The sequence below is a fragment of the Saccharomyces mikatae genome (genome assembly GCF_947241705.1).
Source record: "Saccharomyces mikatae IFO 1815 strain IFO1815 genome assembly, chromosome: 5".
Classification (NCBI taxonomy): Eukaryota; Fungi; Ascomycota; class Saccharomycetes; order Saccharomycetales; family Saccharomycetaceae; genus Saccharomyces; species Saccharomyces mikatae.
Window position 1 is genome coordinate 177530 of NC_079260.1, and position 18130 is coordinate 195659.

At 37.5% G+C, this 18130-nt stretch overlaps 10 protein-coding genes across 10 annotated transcripts; 6 read left to right on the top strand and 4 right to left on the bottom strand.

The window, feature by feature from the left end:
- Positions 1-577: 577 nt before the first annotated feature.
- On the top strand, positions 578-1279 carry NOP16 (Nop16p; the record flags this gene model as incomplete). Its single annotated transcript, XM_056221830.1, has 1 exon — positions 578-1279. One exon carries the CDS (start codon positions 578-580, stop codon positions 1277-1279), a length of 702 nt encoding a protein of 233 aa, XP_056081582.1.
- Positions 1280-1515: 236 nt separating this feature from the next.
- Positions 1516-2658, bottom strand: PMI40 (mannose-6-phosphate isomerase PMI40; the record flags this gene model as incomplete). Its single annotated transcript, XM_056221832.1, has 1 exon — positions 1516-2658. The coding sequence occupies one exon, from the start codon at positions 2656-2658 to the stop codon at positions 1516-1518; it is 1143 nt and encodes a 380-aa protein (XP_056081583.1).
- A 691-nt stretch (positions 2659-3349) lies between these two features.
- Positions 3350-4045, top strand: FMP52 (Fmp52p; the record flags this gene model as incomplete). Its single annotated transcript, XM_056221833.1, has 1 exon — positions 3350-4045. The coding sequence occupies one exon, from the start codon at positions 3350-3352 to the stop codon at positions 4043-4045; it is 696 nt and encodes a 231-aa protein (XP_056081584.1).
- Positions 4046-4319: 274 nt separating this feature from the next.
- Positions 4320-6212, top strand: YND1 (apyrase; the record flags this gene model as incomplete). Its single annotated transcript, XM_056221834.1, has 1 exon — positions 4320-6212. The coding sequence occupies one exon, from the start codon at positions 4320-4322 to the stop codon at positions 6210-6212; it is 1893 nt and encodes a 630-aa protein (XP_056081585.1).
- A 302-nt stretch (positions 6213-6514) lies between these two features.
- On the top strand, positions 6515-8077 carry NUG1 (RNA-binding GTPase NUG1; the record flags this gene model as incomplete). The annotated part of the gene is made up of 1 exon (XM_056221835.1): positions 6515-8077. One exon carries the CDS (start codon positions 6515-6517, stop codon positions 8075-8077), a length of 1563 nt encoding a protein of 520 aa, XP_056081586.1.
- Positions 8078-8260: 183 nt separating this feature from the next.
- Positions 8261-9817, top strand: PAC2 (Pac2p; the record flags this gene model as incomplete). Its single annotated transcript, XM_056221836.1, has 1 exon — positions 8261-9817. The coding sequence occupies one exon, from the start codon at positions 8261-8263 to the stop codon at positions 9815-9817; it is 1557 nt and encodes a 518-aa protein (XP_056081587.1).
- A 183-nt stretch (positions 9818-10000) lies between these two features.
- TMA20 (translation machinery-associated protein 20) lies at positions 10001-10650 on the bottom strand (the record flags this gene model as incomplete). The annotated part of the gene is made up of 2 exons (XM_056221837.1): positions 10001-10535; positions 10640-10650. 2 exons carry the CDS (start codon positions 10648-10650, stop codon positions 10001-10003), a joined length of 546 nt encoding a protein of 181 aa, XP_056081588.1.
- Positions 10651-11607: 957 nt separating this feature from the next.
- SEC3 (GTP-Rho binding exocyst subunit SEC3) lies at positions 11608-15597 on the bottom strand (the record flags this gene model as incomplete). Its single annotated transcript, XM_056221838.1, has 1 exon — positions 11608-15597. One exon carries the CDS (start codon positions 15595-15597, stop codon positions 11608-11610), a length of 3990 nt encoding a protein of 1329 aa, XP_056081589.1.
- A 295-nt stretch (positions 15598-15892) lies between these two features.
- On the top strand, positions 15893-16270 carry NTF2 (Ran GTPase-binding protein NTF2; the record flags this gene model as incomplete). The annotated part of the gene is made up of 1 exon (XM_056221839.1): positions 15893-16270. The coding sequence occupies one exon, from the start codon at positions 15893-15895 to the stop codon at positions 16268-16270; it is 378 nt and encodes a 125-aa protein (XP_056081590.1).
- Positions 16271-16400: 130 nt separating this feature from the next.
- Positions 16401-17105, bottom strand: SMKI05G0860 (bifunctional 4-hydroxy-4-methyl-2-oxoglutarate aldolase/oxaloacetate decarboxylase; the record flags this gene model as incomplete). The annotated part of the gene is made up of 1 exon (XM_056221840.1): positions 16401-17105. One exon carries the CDS (start codon positions 17103-17105, stop codon positions 16401-16403), a length of 705 nt encoding a protein of 234 aa, XP_056081591.1.
- Between the last annotated feature and the right edge of the window lie 1025 nt (positions 17106-18130).

An 18130-nucleotide genomic window follows, 5' to 3' on the forward strand; every position in this document is an offset into this window, starting at 1 on the left:
TTGTTCATTGAACATCTAAAAAAGTTGATTCCAGAATATTTGACGCCACAGTGTCTACCCCAGTATTGTGTTATAGTATTGTTGTACAAGAATTCCCTGAAAGAATTTTGTGGTACCATTAACAAACAACAATCCACCTTGATGACTTGAATTGTGTGCGAAAGGGAAGATACTCTGAAGTAACTTATGAAGGGGTATAGTTTTTCCCATGAGCAGAACTTTCGTTTTGCTGCAATTGTACTAGTGACATAGAATGGTACATTTACTGCTACAGTAAGTGCTAATTTACTTTATGGAAAACAGGCCGCTCCACAAGTTTAAGAGAGGCGACTCGCATAACTCCGCTTTGATCTTTAATAGCATCCCAATCATAAACTCTTTCAATTACCTCATACAACCGACTGATATATTACCCGAACATAAATACATGTAAATCTTCTCATAGAAAATTTTCCACAACGAAAAAAAAAGAGGCGATGAGATAAACTTTTGTTAATGAGCTTTGTTCATTAAAAGAAGATCAAAAGATATCGAGTTATCGACAGAGTACAAATATACTACATAAAAAGGGTAGAAGATGACATCCGTAAGAAAAAGAAAGATGAAAAGGTCCTCTGTTGGGAAGGCAACTAGGAGAACCAAAGACAAACAAAGGAAAATCAACATTCAGTCCAATCCGATTATTGCAGCAAATTGGGATTATTCCCTGACAACCGCACAAAATTATAAGAGATTAGGTCTAAGAGCCAAGTTGCAAACACCGACGGGTGGTAAAGAGGCCGATTTAAGTAAGGTAGTTAAGAGAATTCCATTAACGAAATCTATGTTAGATGAAGATGAAGACGAAGATGAAGACCAAGACGAAGACAAGCAACATGATCATGTGACGGCTAGCGTGGAAGTTGATGAAAACGAAATCCCAGAAGGTGAGGCAAGAATACAACGTGATGAGAACGGTGATGTTGTAGGGGTTGTTTACGGTAAGAAAAAAAATTATGATGTCGATGATGATGTTGACACAATAAAAGCCAAAGAAATCAGTGAGGGGACTGAAGTTGTTAAGCAATTGGAAGCATTTGCATCTAGACCTGTTATTAAAAAGGAACGCTATCAAAGTGAAAGGGAAGAAGAATGGCTGGAAAAATTATATAATAAATATGGTGATGATTACAAAAAAATGTTTTTTGACAAACAATTAAACATTTATCAACAATCTGAGGGCGATTTGAAAAGAAGACTTTTGAAGTGGAAGAAAAGAAGCAGTACCATATCGAAATAAACTAAAGGCAACTACCAATTATAATTTTATGTATGTTCTTATCTGTAGTTTTATGCATTAATATCAAATATGTCGAAAGGAGTAACTTTTGTTTGGTAAATCTATTTCTTTGTCCTAGTAGCGCGGGTGAGCAAGTAAAAAGTTGAGAAATGAAGCAGAGTTCAAATAGTAAATATAGTTATTCTCTTTATATAAATATAAGGGAAGATAATATTAGGAATAAACCGAGAACTGAATTAATTGGGTTCCACAAAGGCTCTATATGTAGTAAAAGCCTTATCTTCAGCTTCCAAATCAACAGGTAAATGGGGAGCAATGAAAAAGACAAAGCCTGGTTCCGCCTTTAATTTTTGGCCATCTGCCTTGATGTAACCATTACCCTTTGTAGTGATCAAGATACTTGGACCATCAACACCTTCAAAGTGTCTTTGACCAAGTTTTTCATCAAAAGTAGTTTCTAATACAGCAAATTCCTCGATTGGAGGGTTATATAATACCGACTTACCATCGCCTGAAGATCTGTCAAATTTTAAAGGCTGCATTTTTTGCTTTTCCACAGGATCATATGTATAAGTCAACATGGAGACTAAGTTTTTAACGTCCTTGAACTTTGGAGTGAAGCCCGCTCTAACAACATTGTCGGAAGCAGCCATACATTCCATGATATCGCCGCTTATATAAGCATGAGGATCCTTGGCTCTTAGAAAGATGGCTTCACCGGCGTTCAATCTGCAATGATTTAACAACAAACATCCACAAAACAAACCGACGTCATCGGGAAACTGTTCATTAAGTCTTCTAATTAATTCCGGTAAGTCTGATTTGTTAAAGTCAGAGGGAGATTTTTTCGATCTCTCGACCAAAGAGCGGGCTTGAGTCTTAACTTCGTCGTCGGAAGCGTTCATGACTTTACTAAAAACAGCTTGCAAGAGTCTCTTGTTCTGTTCATCTTCTGGTGAACCTTTCTTAGCGGAGGGTTGAATGCTATCAACAAAATTCTGGGAAGTTTCTTCACCAACAATGTTGCGTAATTCAGGGATACGTTTCAACTCATCTGCGATTTCTTGCAATGGCTTAAACCCGCAAAATCCTTCGAAGTCAGTAACAGCAATGGCCATTTCAGGTTTATGGTTATCATCAGGATAGTTCTTAGGATCTTGAGCATGTAATGTTTTAGCTAAAGCCTTGTCGGGATGAGCTTGAATGGACAAGACTTTTCCAATGGACAAGACTTTGAAAAGAAAGGGCAACTCATTCGTGGCATGGAACTTATCAATTATGTCCTTACCTAACATAGCAGAGGGGTCCTTGGAAATGATATCTCTCAGGGATTCCTTAGACTCATGATTGTAAGATGGCATCTTACTGTGAGTACCCATCCATAGTTCTGCATATGGTTTGTCTTGTTCAATTTGAAAAGAAGGATCGGAGTGCGCAGCAAATTGAGCAACAGCTGAAGACGAGCCGATCTTACCCCAGTCGTATTGTTGGTAGCCTATATAGAGTCGTGCGCGTTGGTTAGTAAATCTGAGAAAAAAGATTCGGAGCTTTCTGAGAAAAATAATACATACCTGCGTCTAATCTGAATAACTTGTTGGACATGCTTTGGATTGTCTTTATGTGAATTTCTTTACCTGTTCAAGTTCTCTTGGCGACAACCTGACAATCATGCATGCGAAAATATACTGAAATTGCTACGTGTGTATATATAAATATGTAAACCGCGGTGAAAAAAAGAGAGAGACGCGATAAAAAATATTACAACCATTACCAAGCAATGGGTGCGGGACGACCAGAGCTGGAACGACCAGTATTACAAGAAGAAGAGCAGACTAATATTGCACTCTTGAGAAATTACTGATCTACCAAGGAATGTCCTTGCTAAGATCATTTTGTAGACGAAGATGCCATGTTACGTACTTATTTTATGCTTGTCGCGTGGGACGATAACAATGCGGGGGGTTACGCGATACCCAATGTAGAACAGCAGCTGTTGGTGGCGAGCTTGGCATAAGATCGGCTTAAGGATTAGGAGTATACAAAAAACCATTTGAAAGAGTAAGTTCAACGATGAATGCGCTAGTATTAGGTGCTACAGGCCTATGTGGGGGAGGATTTTTGAGACACGCTCAGGAGGCCCCCCAGTTCGCTAAGGTTTATGCTATATTGAGAAGAGAGGCGCCCTTCCAAGCCGCTGGCAAGGTTGTGGCCATGGTAGAAAAAGATAGTTCGGAGTGGTCAGCGTTAGTCACGAACGAAATGCATCCGCAGGTACTATTCACCGCATTAGCAACGACAAGGGCAGCTGCAGGTGGCTTGGACAAGCAGTACAAAATCGACCACGACTTAAATCTGCAATTGGCTCGGGCAGCCAAGGACAAGGGATGTGAAACGATTGTACTTGTTTCTTCTGCTGGTGCTCATGCAGACTCTAGATTCGGCTACATGAAGATGAAAGGTGAAATTGAGCGTGATGTTATCGCTCTTAATTTCAAGCACACTATAATTCTACGTCCGGGCCCCCTTTTGGGTGAAAGGGAAAATTCTAAGCAGAGCGGGTTTGGTGGTAATCTTGCTGCTGCGTTGGGCGTTCGTGTGTACCGTTCTAGATTCCAGAGTTGGTTGGGCTACCCAGTCTACGGCGATGAGGTTGGAAAGGTTGGTGTTCATTTAGCTTTGAATCTCACTGGGAAGAGCAAAGTCCAATTTGTTTCGAGTAAGGAAATCCTCGACATTTCCAGTTCCCTTGAGAAAAATACTACTTAAATCAAGTAGTGGTATTGTCTCCTAGTTGTTACTGTATTTATATTAACGTACTTTTGCGCGCACGGGCTCGGTTAAACACGGATTTTCAACAACTTCACAGTCATAGCGACTTTTGCTTTTTCGCCTCTTTGTTTGCTTTTGAATTAATGATGGTAAACAAAGGTTTATTGTAATGACATTTCGTTCATATATATCGTGTTTACGTTTAGCTGTATAAAGTGAATTATTATCATTATCTAACGTTGCTTTTTTTTACATTGCTGTCTGCCCTCTTATGCTTATAGAAAACAGTAATGATCGATTTGGTATCGTCATAGATGCAGGTTCTTCTGGTTCGAGAATTCACGTGTTTAAGTGGCAGGACGCAGAATCACTTCTTCGTGCAAAATACCAGGTCTCAGACTCCGTGTTTCAGTCAGTACCTCATATTCATCAAGAGAATGACTGGACTTCCAAAATTAATCCAGGTTTATCCACTTTTGAAAGGAAGCCCAAAGAGTCTTATAAATCTCACATCAAGCCATTACTTGATTTTGCTAAAGGAATTATTCCTGAATCGCATTGGTCAAATTGTCCCGTTTTTATTCAGGCCACCGCAGGCATGCGTCTTTTACCCCAAGACAGACAATCAGCCATTTTGGATGACTTGTGTCAGGGGCTCAAACATCATTCAGAATTCCTAATTGAGGATTGCTCCTCACAAATCCAAGTTATCGATGGTGAAACTGAAGGTTTATATGGCTGGCTCAGCTTGAACTATCTTTATGGACACTTCAATGACTTTAATCCGGAAGTTTCAGACCATTTCACTTTCGGATTCATGGATATGGGTGGTGCCTCTACTCAGATTGCATTTGCGCCGCATGATCGAGAAGAAATTGCTAGACATAGAGATGACATCGCCACTGTCTTCCTGAGGAGCGTTAATGGAGATTTACAAAAATGGGACGTCTTTGTCAGTACTTGGTTAGGGTTTGGTGCCAATCAAGCTAGAAGAAGGTATTTGGCTCAGTTAATCAATACTCTACCAGAAAACACAAATAATTACAAAGATGATGACTTTTCTACAAAGACTTTGAACGATCCATGCATGCCGCGAGGAAGTAATGCTGATTTTGAATTTAAAGATACCACTTTTCATATTACTGGTTCGGGGAATTATGTGCAATGTACCAAGTCTATTTACCCCTTACTTTTGAAAAATATGCCTTGTGATGACGAGCCATGTTTATTTAATGGTGTTCATGCTCCTCGGATAGATTTTGCTAATGATAAATTCATAGGTACTTCTGAATATTGGTACACCGCAAACGATGTATTTAAGCTGGGGGGTGAATACAACTTTGAAAAGTATAGCCAAAGCGTAAGAGAATTTTGCAATTCCAATTGGACCCAAATATTAGGAAATAGTAATAAAGGAATGTATAATTCTATTCCAGAGAGTTTTTTGAAAGATGCATGTTTTAAAGGCAACTGGGTCCTCAATATACTTCATGAAGGGTTTGATATGCCTCGAATAGAGGTTGATGCCGAAAAGATCGATAATGAACCTTTGTTTCAAAGTGTGGAAAAAGTCAATGAACGAGAGCTATCCTGGACATTGGGTAAAATGTTACTTTATGCTTCTGGAAGTATATTAGCTGGTAGTGATGATTACGTAGTAGGCATTGCACCCAGTGAAAGAAGAACGAAACTCACAGGTAAGAAATTCATACCTGGCAAGTTATTTGGGTCTAATCAATTACCTAAGCAAACCCCCAATTTCTCTACTAAATGGTTGTTGGTGTGGTTTACGATAATCTGTGTCATATTTTATTTGATCTTTCATAATTCTCACACCACCAAAAGGCGATTTTTTGGATTCTATAACGTTACCAAGGACCTCAAGACAGGTATAAGGAGAAAGTTGAAGTTTTTAACGAGATCAGATCCATTTTCCAGATTGGAGGAAGGGGAATTTGGAACAAATGTGGATAGTTTGAAAGATGCGCACAGAATGAAGTGTAGCAGTATGTTTGATCTCGGCAAGAGTTCAGCAACAATGCAAAGGGAGCACGAACCGCAAAGGACAGCAAGTCAATCAGCTAATCTCGCTCCGTCAAACTTACGACCTGCGTTTTCCATGGCGGATTTCTCTAAATTCAAGGACAGTAGGCTATATGATTGAATGTGGTCGAGAAACTAGCGCATGAAAAAAAAAAAACATACTTATATATATGTATATATGTGAAGTACCATTGTATTGCATTCAGGTCGGATCAACTCTTTCTTATCCACGTCACTCCAAACGTCACTTCTCTCTTTTTTCTTTTTGATTTTTTTTCAGTTGCTGAAAATTTTCGAGCGAGGCGATGAGATGAGCTAGTTACATTAAAAGAAAACTGTACTAGTAATGTTCTAGTCTTTATAATAAATTCGGTGCAAAGACAGATAAAATAGATATACCATCACCGTTATAACACTTACATAATGAGAGTCAGAAAGCGTCAATCCAGAAGAACATCTACCAAATTGAAGGAAGGCATTAAGAAGAAGGCCTCTGCCCATAGAAAAAAGGAAAAGAAGATGGCAAAGAAAGATATTACTTGGAAATCGAGGGCTAAGAAAGATCCTGGTATCCCTTCTAACTTTCCTTATAAGGCTAAGATTCTAGAAGAAATAGAAGCGAAGAAAATGAAGGATTTGGAGGAAAGAGAGCTTGCCAAACAGCAACGATTGGAAGCTAGGAAAGCTGCCAAAGAACAAGGTGTTGATGCAATGGACGAAGACGTTGTGGATGAAGATGAAAATGGACTAGCAGCGTTGGTTGAATCAGCTCAGCAAGCTGCTGCTGAATATGAGGGTACATCCTCTAATAATGTAGATGCTGGTAATGACGAGCTAGATGTTATTGATTATGATATTGATTTCTACGGCGATGATGTGGAAGGGGAATCAGAACTAGAAAAATCCAGGAAGGCTTACGACAAAATTTTCAAATCTGTTGTTGATGCTTCTGATGTTATCCTCTATGTTTTGGACGCTAGAGATCCAGAAGGTACCAGATCAAGAAGAGTTGAAGAAGCTATCTTACAAAGTCAAGGTAGAAGACTAATTCTAATATTGAATAAAGTTGATTTAATTCCTCCATATGTATTAGAACAATGGTTGAATTACTTGAAGTCCAGTTTCCCTACAATTCCTTTAAGAGCATCTTCTGGTGCAGTTAACGGAACTTCTTTCAACAAAAAATTAAGCCAAACTACTACTGCAAGCGCATTACTAGAGTCTTTAAAAACCTATTCCAACAACAGTAACTTGAAAAGATCTATTGTAGTAGGTGTTATTGGTTATCCAAATGTCGGTAAATCTTCTGTAATTAACGCACTTTTAGCTCGCCGCGGTGGCCAGTCTAAGGCTTGTCCAGTCGGTAATGAAGCTGGTGTTACCACTTCTTTAAGAGAAATCAAAATTGACAATAAATTGAAGATTTTAGATTCGCCTGGTATATGTTTCCCAAGTGAGAATAAGAAAAGGTCGAAGGTTGAACACGAAGCTGAATTGGCTCTTCTAAACGCCCTACCGGCAAAACACATTGTTGATCCATATCCAGCTGTCTTGACGTTAGTAAAGAGACTAGCTAAATCTGATGAAATGACAGAGAGTTTTAAAAAACTTTATGAAATTCCTCCTATTCCCGCTAATGATGCTGATACCTTCACAAAACATTTCTTGATTCACGTCGCTCGTAAAAGAGGTAGATTAGGGAAGGGCGGTATTCCAAACCTTGCCAGTGCCGGACTTTCTGTCTTAAATGACTGGAGGGACGGTAAGATTCTTGGTTGGGTTTTACCAAATGCATCGATAGCTGCATCTCAACAAGATAAACAAAATTTAAGCACCATAAGCACCGGTACCAAACAAGCTCCAACTCCAACAAATGAGTCCACCATTGTATCCGAATGGTCCAAAGAATTTGATTTAGATGGATTGTTTAGCTCTCTTGATAAAGCTATAGATGCAAGCAAAGACCAAGATGCAATGATGGAATAAATAAGTCATATATAAGATCATTTTTATATAAGGGGTTTTTCTTTTCTTCAACTTTCAATAATATTGCTGTAAATTATACATGTGTTTTCATTCTCATCATTATTCATCTGAGTTTCTTTTTTTTTTTTTTTGGTTTCATTGATTGCTCACAGGAACGACACATAGTGCCCACAGTACCAGGATATGCCACAACGCAAAATGAATGACAGAGACATCATGAACTATAAAGTTGGAGACAGACTCAAAATTGGTGGATATTTTTGTACAATCAAATTTATTGGTTACATTAAGCCGTGGCCTTCAATTAAGGCTTATGGCGTAGAATGGGATAATCACAGTCGGGGAAAGCATTCTGGAACGATAGATGGTATACGCTACTTCGACGTTCACTATCCTAATTCAGGATCATTTTTGAAAGAATCCAGGATTAAAGATCCCAGTATACGCAGAATCAAGTTTTACGAAGCACTGTCAGAAAAGTATGGAAGTTCAAGTAGCAACATTAATAACCTATCTATAGGCAATAAGAAGATTGAAACTTTGGGCTTTCATGAACTGGATGTAAAAAATAGAAATTTTAAGAACTTAAAGAAAATAGTACTACGAGATTCAGATATTGCCTTAATATCCCGAAACCAAAATGAGTTGAAGTGCGTGATTCAAGAATGTATGAATGTCAGGGAACTTGATTTATCGCTAAATCTTTTCACGAATATTGATTCATTATGCCAGTTCATAGAACCTTTGAAAAGCTTAGAGACCCTCAATATATCACAGAATAGATTCTCAGAAGGTTGGCATGACTTGAAGCAATATGATCTATCACATATCAAAACTTTGTATGTGTCTTCGTGCGATTTCAGCTGTGAGGATGTCGGTAAGCTACTTAGAATTTTCAATGCATTGAAAAGGTTGGATTTGAGTTATAACAAGTTGAGTAGTGGAGAAATCCAAAATATAAGGGCAGAAATACCGCGCACTTTAGAGGAGTTGAATATTAGCGGGAATAATCTTACATCGTTTCCACAATTTCCAGTATACTTGGAATTGAAAAATTTAAACATCTCCGATAATCAAATCTCTGAGACACCGGATATTGTTGTTCATTCTATTGAATCGTTAGATATAACAGACAATAAATTTAAAAAGAGAAGTGTGATAGATGAACTGAATATGGCATTTCCTTCACTGAAAAGTATTCATTTGAGTGGCAATGACTTGCAGTATAATGGAGGCGATCTTGACATTGAAGAAGAGGCTATTTTTTACGAATTACTGGCAAGGTTTGATCATGTGGTAGTGTTGAACGGATCAATATGTGATAAAAAAACAAGAAGAGAAGCTGAAATGTATTTTATCTCCAAAGTTATGAATAATGAACTGAACTATGATATCAGTCTGCCACGTTGGTCAAGCCTTCTTGAGTCGTATGACATAGATACGAGTAAACTAAATATGAGTAGAAGCAGAGAAATGCGTCAATCTTCTGTTTTGAAAATAAAGGTTAGGCTTGGTAATGAACCGTATAGTGATTCAGAGTATTGGATACTTCCTAGTTTTACAGTACGGTATGTCAAGAGTATAATATGTCGAAAGCTAAAACTAGACATACTGAAGGTCAAGCTGTTTCATGAGAATTCTAAAGGAATGCGAAACGAAATTGATTATAATTTCCGTCTCTTTTCAGACTTTAATGTGGTGAACGGAGACGTTATTCATGTCTACATCCCTAGCAAATAGCATGACAACAACAGATTAACAACCCATTATACTAATAGAAGTCTAGTCAAGCGAGGTTATGAAAACACTCCGAAATTAGGAAATAGCCATGCAGATTATAAGCAATGCTAGTGTAATATTTTCTTAGTTTATTTTGTTACTTAAGTAGGCAAATTTTAAAGTAGTATTGAACGGTTTTATTAGTTACTCAACGCTGAAATTCCATAAAGGATCGCCCAGGTGGTGAATCAGTTCTATGGAATGGCCTTTGTTTATAGACTTAATCTCTTCGGTACTCATCATCAGTTCACCAATAGCTAATGCATTTTCTTTATTTTCAGCATTGATAGCTACAACCGTACCTTTCTCGTAACCTGGAGCGGATGGCAAGTCAGCACCCGCAGATGTTAAACCAGGGCACATAATGTTAGCACCTGAGAGAACAAATTTAATGGCACCTCTATCAACCTGAACAGTCGGATAAGCTTCTGGAAATTTATGTACTAATTTTAGGCTTGGAATCAGCTCATCGAATTTTTGGAAAAAAAGAACTTCACCATCAACGGTATACAATTGAATTTTGTCTTCACATTTGATCAACTCAATTTGACTTTTTTTAGGAATTAGTTCGTCAATAACGTCTTCCAGTTTTGGATACTGCTTCACGAGTTTGGCCTTCAATGTTCTTTGAATGGAAGATTTAACTTTTGAACGTGAATGGACGTCTTCCTTTGTGAATCTATTGGTGATGATGTTAGTATATGTTCATTCACTCAAAGGTGCCCAACGAACCGTTTATATAATCAATGAGTTTAACAAGGTTCATCTTCGTGCTAAACATACTTTCTGAACATTTTCTCCTTGCTGTTTTGTTTCAACGTCTTTATATTCTTCTATATTGTTTCAGAAAGGTTATTGCAAAATCGAGATTTTTTACTTAGATATTTTTTCATACCGTATTTTTTTTCGTCAATTTTACACCCTCGAACAAAAAGTGGATTTTTCCATGAATTCGATGCAAAATGTTCACAATAGCGGTCATGTATTGATGGTACATTACGATAATTGAGATTGTGTTATGTACTTATGATGTATTAAGATGATTGAAATTGTGTTTAGTACTTGTCTATGAAGCGCACTGCCTAATTACGGATTAAAATTCTTAGACAAAGTTTATATATCAGCAGAAAAGACAGGCAGATAAAACTGAGGATACCTCCAGCCCACCATTTCAATGGCTATCATACTATATGTGTACAATTTCCAACTTCCGTAATATGAACTCACATTAAAGAACTTGGTGAAAAAAGAGAAGAATATAACTGGGCCTACGATTGAATGTTTCAGTCTGATAGCCCTACCCTATTCTCTGATACTACTTCCAAAAAAAAAGTCTCTTTGAAAGCATAAATATCGTAAAAGAAATATTCCAAAAATTCCCTACATAGTCTTGAAGTATTCAAAAGCGAACACCGATAAACGACCATGAGGAGACGGTCTGGTTTATAATTAAATTTCAACCAGCAAAAACACAATCTCGGACGAATCCTCACTGATATGCGTATTTCCCGTGCATAAGGATGGAGTATTTAAGGGAAGAGTAATTGTAAAATAACTGTACCAAAGATACTAAGGAGAACAGTCAGATGAAGTTAATTCTGTAGTTTGTTCTATTTATACTCAGGAAAAAAATTCAAAAACCGAATTTTTTATATCACTATACACGATATGATACTGTTGGAATTCATCTAATATTCTATTGAATTGTAGTTTATAAAAGTGAGATAATGGTAATGTAGACCCCATATTTTTTAAGAGCTCTTATATTCCTCAAACGCGCTGATGATGTCGTTCTTTGTGAAGCGGATATTTGTTCCCCTGTAGTGCTTATCAACCACTGTGTATAGTTTCAGGTATAATGAAACGGTTTGACCTTGTATGCATGACCACAGCTTGTCACATAAAGCGTTATTAATGGCGTCTTCTTGGTGACAACCAAAATCATTTACCATGTGACTGTGAAGCCTTGCTACCAAGGTTTCAATTTCATGAGAAGTGTATGCTAAAAGAATGTTCTCTAAATTCTGCCTGCTATATGCGGCCCATCTTGACGGATTGGTCATGTTCACGTTGTTGGTGTTTTCAATGATGTTGCTTACACCGTAAACAAAAGCTGTCAACTTAGGCATAGTATCACGGAGTAAAAAGGAAGCATAGGATTCTCTTTCAACATCAAAGACTTTTTTTACATTTTGCAATGACGTGTCAAATATACCATCCTTATTGAAGTTCAACATGGAGAGCATTTCTGTTAACCAATTGCTATTTACTAAGAGAGAAATTGTTTCCATGTAATCATTATTTAAAGCAGTGGTGTCTGATAAACTTGGGTTGATGTTAGAATTACCTTCTTTGTGAGCTATTGATTGTGTAGCAGCCACACTTAACTTCCTGAAGCTTGAACTCATCAATTCGATGGACTCATAGTTGTCATCGATATCCTTAATATCCATAGCACTCTTCGTAAATTTGAATAAATCTTCTGAATTTTTCAAATCTACTGGTAAATCGACTATAGCTGGAATAATTTCTCCATTAGTTGTTGCGTTAGAAGTTCTTTCAAAATACAAAACTTGTTCGTCAATGTTATCTGACCACACTTGTTTTATTTGCGTGTATACTCTCGTCACTGCAGATAATAAGAACTCGTGGTTCGATGATTCTAAGCTTTTGATTTCATTCTCCAAGTAAAGGGTTAAAGCGGGGGCTACTGTTGGCTCAGTTTTTACTAATTCTACAAAATATGAGGATAATCTAGTAACAATAGGTTGGAATATTCTTGAAACTAGCTGAGTTTCAATAACTGCTGCTTCTCGGTCAGACTGCATCACTCTCACAGCATCCAATAATATCGGAGGAGTATCTGGATCATTAAAATGCTTGATATAGGTTTCAAAGTTATGTTTTGAAGATATATGGAAAAATACTTCCACAAAATTTTGGTAAACAATACACTCCTGTCTTATAACTTGAATGCACTCAGTAAGGAGAGAAAATTTTTCCTTGAAAACTGGGTTGGCATCATTAATCTTCCTCTCTTTCCTAAAGGTGTTCCATTGCTGTAGTAGCTGGTTTAAACTTAATTTACTCATTCTATCATGGTTCACATCAATGCTTTCCAATTGTGATATTTTTTTTGTCCACAATTCCATATATATTGGTTGGATATTGATGTTCCAGTTTTCTACAATGGTCTGATATGATTTTTGTGAGATTTCTTTACAGAAAAGTATTAACGGAGAGAATATTAGCAAAGTTGTTAAAATTCTAATCATTTGGTCGTGTGAGATATCTTGACCATGAATATTGGAAAACTTCTTTTCCATTTCTTCCACAATTCTGTCAATAAATATCTTGGTAACCTTTTCATAAAATTGAAGCCTCTGTTTTAACCCTGAAATTTCTCTCAGGTTATATTCTACTTCATTTTCATCACTGCCGATTGCTTGGAAGGCTTTCAATAATAAATTCAATTGATTTTCCATCCATGGCAGGTTTTTCTCTCTTATTGGACATTCTAGTAATTGATTTAACGAGACTTCATCAAGTGAGACAGTTTTTAAAAGTTCATCAAGTGTGCTCCACAAGAGTTTTTTGTTGGCACTTTCAACTTGTAGTCCGTTATCTTGACTCTCTACGTTTTCAATATCATTAGAAAAATTACTCATCTCCATTAAAAATAAGGAAAATGTAGGAATTATCCGGTGGCATTCCTCGCTGACCTTATTTTCATAAGGTTCAAGATTAGGTCCGATTTGCTGCAGAGATAGTAAATTTTGGTTGAAAGAATATTCAGCTTCGGCCAGTCTCATGTCAATTCTTTCAATCATACTATCTGCATCATCTTCGATAGTCCAGTTGATATCTGTCAATATTTCTAATAAAACCTCATCATCAATGCTTTCCATTTTTCTGGTCTCTTCTTTAAGGTCAACTAATACGTCAGATTTGTTTTCTTCTGGAAGAATTATTTTCTTGGAAACTGTGGGCGTTTCTTCTTGGATAATCGATACTTCATGGTACACGTGAGAAACTTCACCCTCGAAATTTTTACTATACCTAATTTCATCCCCCTTTTCAAATGAAAGATCGTTCTTCTCATCTTGATACTCCTCTGATATATTAGATGTACTTAAACCTGCTATCTCATCGTCTAAACTGATTGAATCATTTAAATCGCTTCCGTTAAGAGCCTCGACTTTAGCAATATTTAGTGGTTTTTTTAATTGATCCCGAGCTCTAGCAGTACTCCTCTCGGGTATATGAGCACTGTTTTGCATGATTGGCGTGGTTTCTGTGTCTTCTCCCAAAACTGCATTTAAGTCCTCTAAAAGGTTATCAACTTTACCGTTGATTTCTTGAGCATAATTTTCATCTTCTGATTTGTTCCTAGTACTCTTTTCTTTCTCCTCTTTCTCAGCAAGCGCCTCTTGCTCTTCTTTTCTTTGTCTCTCTAAAATTTCTTGTTCCCTTTGTCTTCTTTCTAGATCCAATAGTTCTCTCTCTTTGTTTAGGCGTTGCTCTTCTTCAAACTGCTGTTGGCGTTCCAACTCCATTTTCCTTTTTTGTTCTTCTTCTTCAATTTGCCGTTGGAGTTCCAATTCCAGTTCTATTTGTTTTTTCCGTTCTTCTTGCTTTATTCTCTTTTCTTCTTCTAGTCTTTTGATCTCATTTTCCTTCTGTAACTGCATCTTTCTTTGATCTTCAGAACGTCTTTGTTCAGCCTCTTGTTGTTGCTGTTGTTGCTCTTGTTCGTATCTCCTATTTACCTCATTCAGAGTCGAATTGGAAGAGTAGGGGGGCTTATTTAAAGACTTGGTTCCGGGATGATATGTAGTACCAGTTGGTGTGGCCACTGGAATATTTCCTTCTGTTTCAGATCTTCTGGTCCTATCAAAAGATGTTGAAGAAGGGACAGAACCCATCGATTTGGCACTGTTGACTGCAAAATTACTTGTAGGCGATTTTATGGGAGATATGGGTCCAGCACGATTCGTGATAACAGCCCTATGATAACTTCTCTCATCGAGATAAAAGAGGGATAAATCCCAATTAACTAGTTCAGGAACATGGCCTTCGAATGTCTGGATGTATAAAGTGATTAAAGATTTGATAAAAACGGTTCTTTCCTTGGCAGAATTCGTTTCCCAGTAGTACTTTTTACCCATAGTAAGAATGAACCCTTCAGAGATATCCAAGTCCTTCTCTACTCTAACTAGTTCATTCAGTTGCCAGGTTCTACCGATTTGGAAGGAACCATCTGAATTTTCTCTTGCTTTATGAATTTGTATGAGCTTAGGATTATTGGGTTTGGCACTTAGAATAAGAAGTCTTTTCTTTTTGTTTTCCAGTCTTGAATCTGGAGGAGGTTTTGAACTTGGGAATTTTGAGTCTTCAATGATCCGTACGTGTGTAATATAATTGCTTGGCGGCTCGCCTGTCTTGTGATCAGGTCTTGAAAAGCAACAATTAATTATAGCTTTCCTATCCCTTTCATATTGTTCGGCTAGGAAATTCGAACTTTGAGAGGAATTGGAAGCTCTTGAAACATTTCTCTTATGCGAGTAATTGCCACCAGAAATAGGCGGTGCAGAGGAGGGTATTGCACCCTGACTAACATTTCTAGAATGGTGAGCACTGCTACCTGATATCGTTCTCTTGTGAAAGAATGATGTGTTTTCATCGTGCGATGTTTCACGACTATGGGACTTCCTTTTGAAAGGAGACTTCGAGGACCTCATAATACAGAATCGATTGCGTATTCTTACTAATATCAGAATATACTTGGCACAGACTCGATTCCTATATCCCCTTTTCTTCATGGGCAAAGTTGCTATTGTCGTTACGAACATTTACCAAACTGGTACTCGCTCTATTAATACCGGGTGACATGGTCTCACAAGCACGGTTCTCAAAAAGCAAGGAAAAATTTTCTAACCTTGCAAGGTGAGATTTAGGATGATAAGCAACTGCCTTTCAGTTCTTAACGTACAGTGTCTCCTAAATAATTCAGGTTTTATCATTGTTATTATTATAATGTCTGTCGATTTCAACACTTTGGCTCAAAACTTCACTCAATTTTACTATAATCAATTTGATACCGATAGAAGTCAATTGGGTAACTTATATAGAAATGAATCCATGTTGACTTTTGAAACTAGTCAATTGCAAGGTGCAAAAGACATTGTTGAGAAGTTAGTCTCTTTGCCCTTTCAAAAAGTCCAACATCGTATCACTACCTTGGATGCACAACCTGCTTCTCCAAATGGCGATGTCTTGGTTATGATTACCGGTGATCTGTTGATTGACGAAGAACAGAATCCACAGCGTTTTTCTCAAGTTTTCCATTTGATTCCTGATGGAAACTCTTACTATGTGTTCAATGATATTTTCCGCTTGAATTACTCTGCTTAAGAATCTTCGAAGTTACAATCAGAACGTATATTATCTTTCTTTGGAGTATTGTGTAGCATAAACAAAGATGTATAAGGTGGTAGTGGAAAAGAAAACATATATATATATATATATGTATATATAACGTTCTTCAAATGTATTGCTTCAATATTGCCCTTCGATCCTTTTGAGCTTGCTTGGCGGGAATGCCACCCTTAATGTCGTCAGCGACAAGTAAATCCACTTCAACTGATTTTTCAATATAGGCAATTAATTTCGAAACGTCTGTTTCCTGTACTGGTATGCGGACTATTCCGTTGTTGTCTCCAATGATATAGTCACCAGGACATATCAATTGAGTCACACCGTCACTTGTTAGGATTTCCAACTGTACATTGATGCCCACGGCCTTAACTGCAGCTTTTGGAGCGCAAGATCCAACACCGTAAGCAAAGACGGGGTGACTTAAATTCCGGTGCTCATCTACATCTCTAATGCGTCCAAATACCACTGTCCCATTAGATTTCAAGAATTGTGCCCTCGTACTCATCAACCCTCCGTATATTGCTTGAGTAATTTTAACAAATGGATGGAATTGACTTTGTAAATGAGATTCCAGTGCGAGAACAAGCACCGAGTCAGGAGGTACAAAATCTATATAGTTCACGGCTGGTCTCGGGTCATCGATAGGTGCAAATAAGACTGTGTATGCAGAACCTGCTATCGATGTATTTGGAGGTAGGAAAACTGCTGTTAGATTGGGGAAATAGCCACCCGTTGGGATATTATAGACATTCAATAATCCGTCAGAAATATCGCAGGTTGAAAATGTGCTTAACTTTTGCAGAGTTGACATTATGAATGGTACTTTTTCATTGCTGCCCTTTTATCCCCCAATTCTTCCAGTTTGTGAAGTGAAGAGATAACATGTCAAAGTTTTTCTCGGCTAATAGATAGATTACATATTTTTTTACTTGGTGCAAGGGTTCTACTACTTGCACTAGTAATTCGTAAGGGCAGTCAGTGTACTAGTGGTGCTCATCTCAATTCTGGCTCCTGGCAATGCAGGGTTGATGATTGCATCCCAAAAGCAGCTTGACTCGGGCACTTTCACTACTTTTATCGTATATATTGTTGGAGGTACTCTCCAACTTCAAGGAGCAAGATGTTCAGTCGTTTTTTGCCTTTGTATTAGTTCCGTTTGCTTTGATGAACAGAAAGTGTGTGTTGAATAACATTCACATTCGAATCTATATTTCTTTATAATTTTTTTACTGTTGTTCTTCCGTGTATATGACATTGGTGTCAAGTTCATGGAGCTAAATGTAAACTAATATGGAGACGGCCTAATTGTGCAGGTGCTATTTAGGAAAGCAAATGAACTTTTTAGACCAAGTTGTCATAATTCGAGTTAACTTATTTTTAAACATGTTCACTCTTTGATAATAATGTTTACTATTCAATCCAATGTTTACACTCATGGACCTTCGGTACCCTGTGCGGCTACACGTTAACTCGCGTAGCAAAGGTACCATAAACGCCGTCAAGCTGCATGGATTTGCTCAGTTGAAAACTGGGAATATAGATTACAAAATCCTTTTCTTTAGATTTACAAGAACAAGTTATTTTCATTTTCAGCTTTTGGCCTTACTCCAAAGAGTGGGGTATAAAAGTGCCAAGAGGCTTCTTCGATTCTTTGCGTTGCCTACTAGATGGCTACCTCGCCGCACGTATACATACTTACAAGTATCTCGACTTACCTTTTTGCTTAATATTGCCTCTATTGTTTTACTTTTACTTCAAAATTTTATCGTTATTATCATTCCTGTTCATGTCATGCCAAATAGAATCTACAAATCAATCAATTTGCATTGTTTTTAC